The sequence below is a fragment of the Gymnoscopelus microlampas genome, assembly GCF_963454915.1.
Source record: "Gymnoscopelus microlampas genome assembly, chromosome: 22".
Lineage (NCBI taxonomy): Eukaryota > Metazoa > Chordata > Actinopteri > Myctophiformes > Myctophidae > Gymnoscopelus > Gymnoscopelus microlampas.
The window spans coordinates 14,840,600-14,854,739 of NC_139959.1; the positions used below are offsets into that span (position 1 = coordinate 14,840,600).

Genomic DNA, 14,140 nt, shown 5'->3' on the forward strand with positions numbered 1-14,140 from the left:
TTATCGGAACGTGTATCGGTTATGTCATGTCCGATATCCGATACGTGAAATAAGTCATATCGGTAGCCGATACCGATACGGTATCGGTATCGGTGCAAATCAGGTGCAAACAAATCAGTCAGCTCAAAAAAGTCATGCTTTCCTGGGGCATACTGTACAGGGCCATAATTTATGAGATGCAGCTTTATGGGAAATGTTGACATTTACAACAACAACAACACACTAACCTGTTGTGATATCTGGACCACTTCCTTCCCTATGGCAAAGATGTTCATGACCAGCACCAGCACCATAGAGACGGACAACAATGGGTCTTGCTGTGGAGTGAAGAAAGAAATGCCTCACATTTAACACACCCGCACACGGTGCAAAATGATCAAAGAAAGCAACTATTAGACAACCATTAACTTTGGTGACCCTCTCTTAAATGTAACCATTTTTAGCGGCGCTAGCCGCTCTATACCTTTAGGTATAGAGCGGATATTAGCCCTCTATGCCTGGCTTTTGCGTCAACGTTCTGATTGGTCAGGTGCGCCAACGTTCTGATTGGTCAGGTGCGTCAACGTTCTGATTGGTCAGGTGCGCCAACGTTCTGATTGGTCAGGTGCGTCAACGTTCTGATTGGTCACTATTCATGACATCACTATGATGTCATGAATAGGCATAGAGGGCTAATAGGCATAGAGGGCTAATATCCGCTCTATACCTAAAGGTATAGAGCGGATATTAGCCCTCTATGCCTGGCTTTTGCGTCAACGTTCTGATTGGTCAGGTGCGCCAACGTTCTGATTGGTCAGGTGCGTCAACGTTCTGATTGGTCAGGTGCGCCAACGTTCTGATTGGTCAGGTGCGTCAACGTTCTGATTGGTCACTATTCATGACATCACTATGATGTCATGAATATAGAATTCGATGTCTATATAAACGATGACAATGACTTCATCTTATTATTCATTTGGCTAAAGTCTCCGTCTAGGTAAGTTATTTAAAGTTAATATGACGAATAGAAAGAGAAAGATACAAGAACAGATGAAGGGTGAATGTATAGAAAGTCTGAGTTCGGGACCCAGTCATTCGTTATGACAGAATGGTTTGATAGAGACGATCGAGAATCCAAGAGTCCGTTAAGGTTCTGATTGATCAGGCCCGTCAAGGTTCTGATTGGTCAGGCCCGTCAAGGTTGTGATTTGTCAGGCAAGGGGACTATTCATGACATCACTATGATGTCAAGGTTTATTTTTTATTTCCTCATGTTTTTTTTTGTATATATTTTTATTTGGCTAAAGTCTCCTTCTAGGTAAGTTATTTAAAGTTAGATCCTCAATTTAACTTTATCTGTCGTCAACGCTCTGATTGGTCAGACCCGTCAACAAAGTGATTGGTCAAGCTTCACATGACACATGGCTATAAACACATTATAAACACATATCGATGACATAATGTATTCAAAGGCGCCGCTACCTTCACACAGGGTGTGATTTTTTCTTGTGTGAATGTGTTTATTCAAATGTGATGTGGCATATTGTTGATGTAAAGCACATGGCAAATGCCACAGAAAGGGCAATAATAATGTAAACATGAGGATTGGCATTCTAACCTTGATGCCAGTGAGCATGATGAATGGCTTACAGTTCACAACCAGAGAGTAAATTAAGTAACAGAACAATGACAATGTTATTACGGTACCGTTGCCATATTATGTGAGGCTGATGCGGTAAGTCATTAAAGATAATAGGACATAAAATGGTCTACTCTAGACAAAGGCAAGCAGATCTGACCAACAACCAACAAGGCTACATGAATCACTGGTTATTTCTAGTATAGAGACAGCAAATGAAAGACGTTTAAATACAATGTTGCATCGTTACAAGAATGGATACAGTACATTAGTTACTACAGTATGTATTGTGTACTCAGTAGGATGATATCCCCTCTGGTTTCTGTTTTATTCCAGTTGTCTGGCGTATAGTCCTGTTTTGCTTTGTTGAAAGTAGCCAAGCTTTTAGTCTAGTTTATACATCTATTAAATCTATTAATATTCATGTAGTCATTAAAGTTGCCCCAATAAGCAATTACAGCCTTTTGAACTCAGAGAAACATCTTAGCCTTTGCCAACATAGATTTTCTTTAATTTTTTCTTTTATGTATTGAAATAACGTTATGCCCTAAACTAATATAAGCATTTTAAGCACACACTTGGCTCAGTGTGAGTGGGAGTGTGTGCCCGTAGTAAGCTCAAGAGCTTCTCCTCTTTTCTATACATTTTCAGCTATTGTACATCAATGATAGATTAACACCATCTCCACCCCTACCTCAGTGAAACGTATGGGCACCATTATGACTGTTTGGTTGTTCAATGTGGGCCTCAGGTTCACTATAAGATGTGTAAGGGGCAGCAGCCCTAACAGGTAAACCAACATGTTGAGCATATGAGCCATGCTCCCATAGGCCAACCTGTAGATGTAAAAAGAATAGAAAAGGCACATATAGTAGCAGTATAGCAACTACAGAGACATGGAATGCCTTTCAGAGTAAATAACAAGGGATCAGTGGTAGATTTTTCTACCCTGATCTGTTGCAACATGTTAGAATAAGACATACTACATTTCAGGTGTTAAAGTGCATTGAATACCAACCACTTCATGTTCAGGTATTTGTGGCAAACAGGGTGGGTGAGAAGCTCTATGCGTTTATACTGCACCATTTGCTGTGGAGAGAAGGATTTTATTTTTTAAGTGAGTATTATCTCATTGAGGTCCCCAGGGGAATATTGGGGAGCAACATGCAGACAGCCATTCAGAAACATGGGAAACAGTTACACGTTATGGTGGGGGATTGAGAGTGTTTGTGTCATCATATTGTGCTTAACAATCTAATACCACTTTGTACAAAAAGTGGATGCAAGTTTGACAGCTGGAGGGCTGTTTGCTGACTATCAGTCAGCCATAGAACACTGAACTGTGTGTGGTTCATTGTTCATTCTACCACAGTAAAATTGAGTTAAAATAGAGAGGGCCGCTTACATTCATTGCCTTTAGTGGCTGGAAGTGCAGGGTTTTGTCAGTTTTTGAATGCTTCTTCAGTGCAACAGGCGCCTGGAGCCATTGGAAGTTGTATTCGATCTACACCACAGAAAGAAACATATTTTTGCTTTGCAGTTTCTGCATGCGTTACAGCTCTGATGTCAAGAAAATGTGATATGGGAAGGCTTTGTTTTGATTTTACAACTTTTCAGTGAGATACATTGTACTCAGGACTGCTGGAATCGTCATCAGACTCTATCATACAGCGGTCCAAGAGGTACTATGTGGAAAAAGGAAGATAGCATTTAGTTAAGACAATGGACCCAAGTGCCTGGCCTGCTGCTCGTGTCTATTTCTAGTCTTTGTACCTTGCACGTCTCAGGCAGAAATTCAATCATGTCCTCTACTGGACATCGCCGGGCACTGCCAAACTTGAAAGACTTCATGGCATCAATACATCTGAAAAAACGCATACTGTATATGTAGTAAACACACATATTGAGCATGTAGACATAAAATGAGCTGATTACTATTAGAATGTCTTCAGTCCTGTCTGTTTGTTTACTTCCTTATTTGTTTGGATGGGTGTTATTTTCATGAAACTTGGTAGGAATACTCAGTGGACTAGCCCAATTCCCCAGTCTTTTCTCATCTCAGAGGAGAAAATCCTGGTAACGACCTAATTCAGAGAATTTCTATAAGGCGGGACTTCCGTTGTATGCACTTCCCCCGGAAGCTTTTTCTTCTTCTTTTTTTCCAACCAATCACAACATGGGTTTCATGCACGGGGTAATGTAAACAGCTCATAACAGACATAGAACAAAACATGTTGGTGTGGGCAACATAAGGATACTGTACATTAGTTCAATTTATTATTTAACAGCTCAGAGACAGTTGCATACAACATACCTGTCGCTGTCGATCACAGCATTGACCACATCCTTTTTCCCATCTCTCACTGCCTCATGTAGAAAAGAAGCATCGTTCTTATTTAACAGGAACTCTGCCCCCCGGGTCAGCATGAGGTTCACCGCAGCCACGTGTCCTTCTTTGGCTGCGATGTGGAGTGCTGTGTTCTGGTGTGACAACAACACACAAGACCATACATGTATGTGCATTTTGCTGTATGTAGTACATGTATATGTCTTTAAATCTGACTCAGAAACTACTACTGAATGTGCTGCCAAACATAATTCTAACCACTTGAACCCTAGCCTAGCGTCCCTTCTGGGGGTGAACATTCGGTTAGATAGTAGAAAGAACTAGAAAAAGTGCTCCTCGGAGCACAGGTCTCCGCCAGGTCAGGTAGGCTATTGTGGCCTCCTGGTGGCGCTATTATAGGCCAACGTGAAAAGGGTGCCAATTCTTGTTAGGCCTTGCACGACAATCGGACACTGACTGCATTCATGATTTGAGGCATTTTGTTAAAAACATTTGTTTCGCTAAATTAGACCTGCTGGTGGCGCTATAACAGGCCAATGTTAAAAGGGTGGCATTTGTTCCTCAACATAGTGTGAATGTGCGTGCAAAGTTTGACCGCAATCGGACGGTTGGTGATTTGCGGAATTTTGTTGAAAACAAGGCAATAATGCAAACTTTAGATGTCAATCTTAGCCAATCAGTATGGAATATGAAAAATCAAACACATCCGTCGTGATCACATGACTATAGAGATCATGTGTACCGATTTGCGTGAAATTTGGATAAAATTGGAAGGAGTAGTATAAAATAATGTGTTTTACATAAGTCGGCCTCCTGGTGGCGCTATAAAAGGCAGATGTGAAAAATGCAGGACAAAGGTTTTTCCTTGACCTCTAGGGAGTGTGCATACAAAGTTTTACACAGATCGGTGCAGTTATAGGTAAAAACACAAATCGGCCTGTTATAGTGCCACCATGAGGCTGATATGACAAAATTAAAATGGTAGTTCTTCCTCTGCCTAATGGGAATGTGCGTGCAAAATTTCACGGAAATTGCATGCTGTGTTCATGATTTGAGGCATTTTGTTGAAAACGGAGCACTCCTGCAAACTTTGGAAGCCATTTTTAGCCAATCAGGATGGAATATGAGAAATGTGAAAGACCCGTTTCGTTTAATGACTATAGAGATACTGTGTACCGATTTGCGTGACTTTTGGACAAAATCTGTAGGAGTACTGTCAAAAAGTGTATTTTGCACAAATCGGCCTCCTGGTGGCGCTATAAAAGGCCCATGAGAAGAATTTTGGGCAAAGGTTCTGAATTGGCATCCAGGGAGTGTGCGTGCACAGTTTCGCTGCGATCAAGACAACGGTGCCAGAGATTAGCTGGTCACAGACGGACGGACGGACGGACACACGGACACACGGACACACGGACACAAGGACACACGGACGGACGGGGTGGAAAACATACTCTCTCGCCATGCCTTTCGGCCTGGCGGAGACAATAATAAAGCAGCGGATCTAGCATAGAGCCCTGGGGGACATTGGTCAACTACGTATATAGGGTTTAAGTGGTTAATGTATTCGACTTGAACAGTGTTCAATGATTTGCAGACCCCATCCTCGTCCGGTTTGTCCAGTAACTTCATGTTGGCTGACAGGAGAATGTCCATTGTCTGTGTGTATCCCTCTGAGGCAGCATGGTGCAGACATGTCCAGCCCTTGTAATCACTGCGTATACAAGAGACATAATATATCCTCCTTCTGTTACATGTGCCATGAAAACCTTATACCATTAAAAAAAAAGGCTAGGCGTATAGTTTGTAAGTCCTTCAGCACTGCATGTAGGCTGTGCCAAGGAGTAGGGGTGAAACGGTTAATTAACTGAACTAATCGATTTAATCAATTATTGAAAATATACTTGATTTTGCATGATTTGTTTTTTTTTGCATGATGCTGTAGCACTTTGCAAGTATGAAATGGGGCATACTGTTTGTGATTAATCAGACTAATTGATTTATAATCAATTCACATTTTAATAAGAAACCTATTAACATTCTTTCATGTTGAATTGTTACTATAAAATATACAAAAAACATGCTTCTCGATTATTCGATTAATCACAAAATGAATTGATAGAATAATCAGTGAGTGAAGGTGTGCGAGTGTGTTTATACATGTCTGCGTGTGGTTACCAAAGAAACAGGGCCCCTTTTTGTAGAAGTAGTGCCACCACCTTTGTGTGTCCTCCTCCTGAGGCCAGGTGGAGTGGAGTAAGGCCACGCTTGTCCCCTTCGTTCAACAGACGAGAGTCTGTGATGGTCTCCAATAACCGGTGGCAGGTGCTGATGCGCCCATATCTGAACAGTCCATACAGCCAAAATGACAGAATAAGAATAAGAAGCTTTCTTGTCACATCACACATTTACAGGACCTCCATCAGTTGTCGTTTTTCAAGAAAGGGGAAGAAAAAGAAGAGGGAAAATGGGATAGAAGAAAAATAAATATACATACAGTTACAAAGTAGCAGCAGATGCAGACATGTACACAAGGTGCATTACTAAAGAAAGTAACAGATAGGACATAGGCCATAGGCCTTTGTGTAAATAGTCTTAAATAGTGGAACATAAGGAAATTGTCCACATAAAGAAAGTAATCCACGTAAGAAAATCAATCTACATGAAAGGAAGGTAGTCCAACATAAGCAAAAGTAGTCCAGTATAAAGACATTCAGTGCACCAAACCGTTTAAAAATGATCATAATAATGAGATCAGAATGTTATCAAAACTCGTATGGTCAAACTTTTTCTTTTTTTTTAACTTCTTCCCCCTGCATATTTTGGATACAAAAATGGAATGAAAATATGATGAGTGGGTGTGTCGGGCAGAGAGCTGGAAGGGCAGAGCTGAATTGATATGCTCTATTAAGTGTACTATGGTCCTTTGATGTTCCTTTGTGTTCGTTCTTGCAAGAGGACTGAACCATGATGTAAGAATATCAATTATATTACAGCAGCCAGAGCCGTCTCGTTGCCCTCTCGCTCCAATTCAGCCATCCAGTCATCCACACCATCCATGGTTAATGTGCACTTATTTCACTCTTAGTAACTATTCCATTACACAGGATCCGTGCCTGATGATTCATTCTATTGTAGAGGGGAAATGCACTATACTGCAGTTGATTAATTGATTGGATAAATGGTTATTGTGCAATTGATTGGGTCTTGTCATAGCAATTCGTCCTGAAATGGCTTTTGAGTATAAAAATGTCAAGACAACATTTTTGAAGCTATAGTTTCATGGCTCATTCTTCATTCGTCTACAGAAATGTAATTTATGGCCATAACTAGATAGTAGCTCAAAGAGTTTTGGAAAGGAAATTCTATTAATTATTTGTTATACCCTAGCGCTGAGATCAATCAGTGTTAAAAAATTGGTGTATGTTATCTAGACAAGAAATGTAAAAGTTTATGGGCTGAATCCATCCTAGAAGAGATTAACTTAATGTAGTGGCATAGTGCAGTATTCTCCTCAAGAATAGGCCCTGAATTTACAGTAGCTTTGAACCTTGATCTAGGTATGTCCTACATTTATTTACTGTAGAAGGGCTCCTTCTGCAGCAACTGCAGCATGGGATTTGTAAAAGGAGAATACTGCATGGAGAAATGCTGATATGACGGTACTCCATTATATAGTATGGTATGTGCACATGGCATGTAAAAGAGATTAAATTAGCAAAACATAGCTGAGGATGCAGGTAGTACTGCAGTGCACGGATAATCCGACACATTTCAGTTTGATTTGGCTTGGAGGCATGAAAAATTGGTGCTGGGGGTGGATATCCAACTCACTGTGCTGCAAAGTGGAGGGCAGACTTCTTGTCCTTGGACTTGTGTGCGAGGCAAACCTGTCCTGAGAGGCCCAGCATGTTCTTCACTGACTCATGGACCCCCAGTCTGCAGGCGTAGTGCAGGGGAGTGCAGCCTTCGTTGTCCTCGCTGCACAGTAGCTCCTTCACAGAGTTACGCTAAAGGGAGATACATTGCAAACACACTGATTTACGTACAGTATAGACAGGGTTTGATTTGTAAAAGATTCTAAACCACTTAATCAAATAGTGATGCTGATCTACAAGCTCACAACGCATCACATCGTGACGTGTTGTGAGCTTGTAGATAGGCTAAAACATTTCGACATTATTAAACTAGAGGTTCGGGGCTCTCACACCTACGCCGCTCCGCCGATCCGACCTACAGTATATGCCCATATATGGAGATCTCTGTATCTGTCAGTCCATGTCCCTTCTATGCCCATATATGGAGATCCCTGTCATCAGTATATGCCCGTATATGGGCATGCCCCTTTTGTGCCCATATATGGAGCTGACTGATGTGTTTGCGCTTGATGCCATGATGACACATTGAGGTTTGGACAACACACTCCATATTTGGGCTTGACTGCATTCCTTATGGTTATGGCTGAGTCATAGTGACATGAGCGTGACGAAGTGGTCCGCCGGCCGCCCACCGGCTGTTCCTTCCTTAAGAAGAAGACTACGCGGCTACGTGGCCCTCACATCTAGAGTTCGGGCCACTACGCGGCCCGCACAACTACGTCGCACCACCGACCACCAATATGTCTGAGTCAGTGTCAGGGCTTTGTCAGAGTACCCATTGTACCCGTCTGTCTGTGTCCCTTTTGTGCCAATATATGGAGATCCCTGATGTCGTTAGTATATGCCCATACCCTGTATATTGGCATACAAATTTGTAAAAAAAATGGCATATTGGTTGGATCGGCGGTTCTGGACATTATATTACATTACATTACATTACAGTCATTTAGCAGATGCTTTTATCCAAAGTGTCCGAAGTCTTAAGTGCATTCTCTTCTAAAACAAGCAACTAAGAGTATACCTAGCGCTAAGGTAAAAGTGCAATATATCAGCTACCTACTTTCTTAAACAAATGAGACAAATAGGAAAATCAAATGAGCAAGAGCTAAAACAAAAGTGTATCGAATAAACAAGATCCAATAAAACAATAAAACAATAAAACAAGAGTTCGTACAACTAGTTAACAACAAGTACGCAAGGACAACCGCATATCCGTGCACCGAGTTTGAATTTGGTCCCATACAGTATATGCACATGACCATATATGGGCATAGCAGTCGGATCTGTGGCTCTGGACAACCAGATCTCCATATATGCCTATACTGTATATGGGCATATTGAGTTTGTTTATCCTGTCCTGAACAACAGAGTTTTGTGCCTGTCGAAACCAAACAATAATACTTTTCACTCTCATGTGTACAGTATCACACCATTGACTCAGCTGTGAATTGATTAGCCTCATCTCATTCTTGTCTCATACTCGCACTGGAGAATTTTACATGGTTGTAGCTTTCAGCTAAATGTCTGAATGTTTTTAATAACTATGATTTGGCTCAGTGAGTGCGTAATGAACTTCCCCAGCTGGCCTTGAGCCAATGTAGAAAAGTCTCAGGGAAATTGTTGAATAAATAAATAAAGAATACACTCAGTTTCTTTTAACCGCATTCAACCTGGTGTCCCTATTTTGGCATAGTCAAAATTCATCAAAATTTTCAAAATGTTCAAAACTAGTGAAAATAGCAGCTCTAAGAGCTCATAACATGTCATGACGTGATGCGTTGTGAGCTTGTGGATCTGCTACCTCGCAATGTGTCGTATGATGAAGTATATAGGGCTTAAGTGGTTAAAGGGCATCCTTCGCCAAGCTAAATACGTCCAGTGACATTGAAATGGTTCTAACTAACTCAGGATACCTGTAGGACCTCCTCTGTTAGATGTTTCAGACCCTTGGGTTGCAGGATGGCAAGGTGAAGAAAGTTACACCCAGATCTGTCTTTCATATTCACGTTCGCCCCTAAAAGACAAACAGACATGATGCGTGCACAGGCATGCAAACAGAAAGCAGTCAACTGGAAGTATCAAGTGCTCTTTACAGTGCACTTGATAATTCCGGTCAGTGTTTCCTAAACAGCGGGTGGAACCCATTTTCAGGTCACAGACCCATTTTTATGAGTCGCAAGTAAATATCCCTCTTTCGTTTCCTGTTTTTCTTTTTGAAGTCATTTTTTCTTTTTTTTAAGTCATTTTAAGTCATTTTACACAAGAACTTGATACATTCGAAGTAGTGAAAATAGCTGATCTACATTGGTCGGCTATCGGCTATAGTATTTTCATCTATAGTTTCAATAGTTTGGGTCGCAGGGAGACATCATATTTCTCTTTTGGGTCTTGAGCTAAAAAGTTTGGGAACCACTGCTGTAACTGATTGGAGCATGGACCATATTTAACCCCCATTTCCCCAGCCCCAACTATAACACAGGAGCGATTCAATTGCCGGTGGTGGTGGTGTACTGTAATACTGTACTGTAAGCTTACCTTTTGATAGTAACAGTGCAACAGTTTTCCATGCACCGCAGTTAGTAGCCAGCAGAAGGGGACAGTGGCCCTTACAATCAATGCTGTGAATGTCTCCACCCTAAACAAGGGATATGTACATAAACATGGAGATTCAGTCGAGCTCTTCCAGTTACTCAAGACGTCTCGCTCTCTGAAGATGAACTGGGCTGACATGGGTTTTAGATATTAGTACAGGACACATGGGCACAACCAAGTGTGCAACTGTGAGATAGGGGTGAAAATAAATGGGAAATGACAAAAGACAGAGTTCATAAAATACATATTTACATATTTTCCATGTATATTTGGGGGATTGGTATTTTCTCAGTATGGTGGAGGGGGGTCAAGACCCCCAAAAGAATGTATGTATGGTAACGCTCATGACACTGCATGGCGATGGCATTGAAACTCAGCATTTTTTCAAATCACAAACATGTGTAAATAATAAAAGCTGATAGATTTATCAAAAAGATGAGCAGAATGATGTTTTATTGTAATCAGTCAATCATTTTGTCATGGATGAATTTATGTTAGGCTTTTTTATTGTACCTATTTTTTGTCCTTCTAATTTGTATTTTAATTGTGCAGCTGCTTAGCAGAATGGAACATCTGTATCTCAAAATTAGAGATTATTAAGTCTCAACTGAGCCATCAGAATTTTAGTACTGTGGCACTATACTGTTAAACCCTGAGTTGTAGCACCTCCGGTTGAATGCAGCTCTTAGAGGGACTGCTGCTGTCCTATACTGTAGTTCGCTTCCTGAATTTTAATCATGTGAATATCATATGACATTCTTTGGCTCTATTGGTGCTGTAGGCTAGTGCACGCCACGTCCTTTGTGTATGAGACAGTAGTCAGCCGAATAACAATGAGATTGTTTACTGTATGTTCAAGTCTCACATGGAGCATGATGGCTTAGCATGAAATGCGATATATTGCCCAAAGGCACAAATGGTGGTCTGAGAAATGCAAAAAAGGCTCCATCTCCCCAAGTTCTTCCTTTGGTCTTGTGTGACTTTACTGACACATCATTATTCTGAGGATGTCAGATAATTGTAGTTTATACAAACTGCATATATCTATTAATATAGATTTTTTTGTCTGATAATATTTGCCTTGAGATATTGTTACCGATATGTGATTTTTGCATTCTATCGATTGTGATCTTATAAATAAATGTAATTCGCCTACTGCTAGACCTAATGAATCTCCTTGCTGCATCAAAAAATCGTCTGTGTGGCCCGGCCCGCTGGCGTAGCGGTCCGGGCATCTACACTAGCCTACAATGTAGCCTGATAACGCATCGCGGGTTCGAGTCCCGATCCCGACGGCCTTTGCTGCGTGTCACTCCCCATCTCTCTCTGAGATATATTTCAGAAAGAATGGTGCATTTATGTAGCGCTTTTATACAAAGCGCTTTACATGCATTACATTCACCCATTGACACACACATTCATACACCGATGGCGGAGCGCGGAGGAAACCATGCAAGGCACCAACCTGCTCATCGGGAGCAATTAGTGGTTCAGCGTCTTGCTCAAGGACACTTCGACACTAACTTTGGGGGAGCCCCCCAGCCCGGGATCGAACTGGGAAACTTACGGTTTCCAGTTCACTCTACCCGGCCACTCTTTCCCTGAGCCACTGCCGCCCCCTCTTCCTGTCAGCCTACTGTCCTTTCTATGATAAAGCCCCCAAAAAACTATAAAAAAAACATTGCCTGTGTGTGTAGCCTATAATGAAGTTGTGGCTGTAAGCTTGATGCTGTCTCTGTTGACTGAGAAATAATGCAATACTTATCAGAGAGACTACTGAAAAAAATCGCTTTTATTTTCCTTCAATATACCTTCAACAAGCCACTCTCCAGAATGAAAGGCATGCCAGCAGGACAGTCGTATAGGAGCAGGGTCTTTTGAGACAGTAGCAATGCATTGCTGTCGGGTGGAAACCTCATGTCCAAAACTGTTACTTTTCAGGATGAAAACAAGAAGCATGAAATAGCAGATCTACAGTACAAGCTCAAAAACGTGTCCCATTGCGACTTTTTGTGTGACACTGTAGTATGACAAAGTAGGGCATTCATTTACGGAGAAAATAAATATATATATGGAGATAAGAGGTTTCTGTCCGACAACAATGAATGTCATGTGTGGTGGAAAGTTTTATTTACAGTACAGGAGGCAATTTGACATCCTCTTCATGTGTACAATGACATGCCCACAAGTAATGTGCATTAGTCAGTGCACTGAATTGGACTTTGTCTCACGGTTGATCCATTCAATCCTGGAACGCATCTGTGTCATTTTAGTCATATTTTATACTTTGGCTGATCAGATCTACAACCCCAGAAGCAAATATTTGAGTAAAAAATGTTCCCTTTAAATTAAAAAAAATATATATATTCAAATATTTGCACAAATGTTCAAGATTTTTTTTAAATAGCGCAGCACCATAGCGCAGCACCGAGTGCTGCGCTATGAGCTTGTAGATCTGCTATTTTTGAATAGCCAAAGTATAAAATATGGTTAAAGTGGTTACACAGATGCATTCCCGGTTTGAATGGGTTAACATCTGAGTTCTAATACAAATGTAGGATGACAACACTATAAAATGTGACATCAGTCCCATGCCCCTGTGTGTGTGTGTGTGCGTGCGTACGTTTGTTTGTTTGTGTGTGTGTGTGTGTGTGTGTATGCGTGTGCGTGTGCGTGTGCGTGTGCGTGTGTGTGCGTGTGCGTGTGCGTGTGTGGGGGTTTGTGTGTGTGAGTGAGTGTGTTATATTTACCATAGAAATTAGGTACTCTGCCAATTCAGCGTGGTCAAATATAGCAGCCCTGGAAAAGTAAACACAATCTGTTGTAAAGCAGCTTGTTTTACATTATTCCTCTGTAGTCTACAGCCAGCGTTCGAAAGTAACACATAATGTAATAATATTATACTTTCATGAGTAGCAAAGTATTGTCAAGTATCAATTGGTACATTACTTTCAAGAAACTGTTATTTATGGCGATGCGATGTGTCATGAGCTTAGATTGTCGCTATTCGTCGTAGGACCTCTGTTATAGATCTTAAGTGATAATAGTCCTTTGTGCTTCATTTGATGGAGTTCTGTGAGCACCATCTTGCATGGAAGGTAATACAGCAATGTAATCTATTATTACTTTTAATTTAAAGTAATATTTTGAAAGTAACTTCCCCGACACTGCCTACAACAAGCAGCAACAACATAACATGTGACTCCAGGTTTTACATAATATCGTTAGAACGAGGGATTATTGTATAGATTATATAGATTATTGTAATTCTGAATGACATACTGTAATACACATACTGGACACAAACAAAGGGATTTGATTCTATGCTTTGACTTTCATTAATGAATTCTTGGTATTGCAATGACATTTCTCATTCGGAGAGAGACTTAAGGGGTGGAAAGGGTGATTTCCATGGTTGAGGGGTACGTCTTCCGAGAGCTGATTATCCAGAAATAGCTTAACCACAGTCAACTGACCCTGCCATGCAAATTCCTAACTCTATGAGATTAAACTGGACCAGTAAGGGTGTATGACTACGGGAAGGAGGGAGCATGGGTTTTAAAGGAGTAGTTCACCCAAAAAATATTTTCTATCAATTACACACCCCATGAAGCATTGACTTATTGGTGATTTTTTAGTTTTTGTCACATTCCTAAGCCAATAATTTGATGATGATAATAATAAAGATGCTAATGTGTCCGGTAGGAG

At 41.0% G+C, this 14,140-nt stretch overlaps 1 protein-coding gene across 2 annotated transcripts in view; it reads right to left on the reverse strand.

Annotated features, from left to right (window-relative positions):
- trpa1b (transient receptor potential cation channel, subfamily A, member 1b) overlaps window positions 1-14,140 on the reverse strand; it is a 33,076-nt gene that overhangs the window by 7,073 nt on the left and 11,863 nt on the right. For both annotated transcript variants that reach the window (XM_084049185.1, XM_084049186.1), the window contains exons 10-22: window positions 13,183-13,231; window positions 10,376-10,475; window positions 9,754-9,854; window positions 7,797-7,972; window positions 6,141-6,305; window positions 5,562-5,676; window positions 3,933-4,099; window positions 3,392-3,482; window positions 3,244-3,303; window positions 3,024-3,122; window positions 2,637-2,707; window positions 2,313-2,454; window positions 228-317 (exon numbers count right to left, since the gene is read on the reverse strand). In XM_084049185.1, the coding sequence (XP_083905311.1) occupies window positions 228-317; window positions 2,313-2,454; window positions 2,637-2,707; window positions 3,024-3,122; window positions 3,244-3,303; window positions 3,392-3,482; window positions 3,933-4,099; window positions 5,562-5,676; window positions 6,141-6,305; window positions 7,797-7,972; window positions 9,754-9,854; window positions 10,376-10,475; window positions 13,183-13,231 (1,426 nt within the window). The remainder of the gene's footprint in view (window positions 1-227; window positions 318-2,312; window positions 2,455-2,636; window positions 2,708-3,023; window positions 3,123-3,243; window positions 3,304-3,391; window positions 3,483-3,932; window positions 4,100-5,561; window positions 5,677-6,140; window positions 6,306-7,796; window positions 7,973-9,753; window positions 9,855-10,375; window positions 10,476-13,182; window positions 13,232-14,140) is intronic.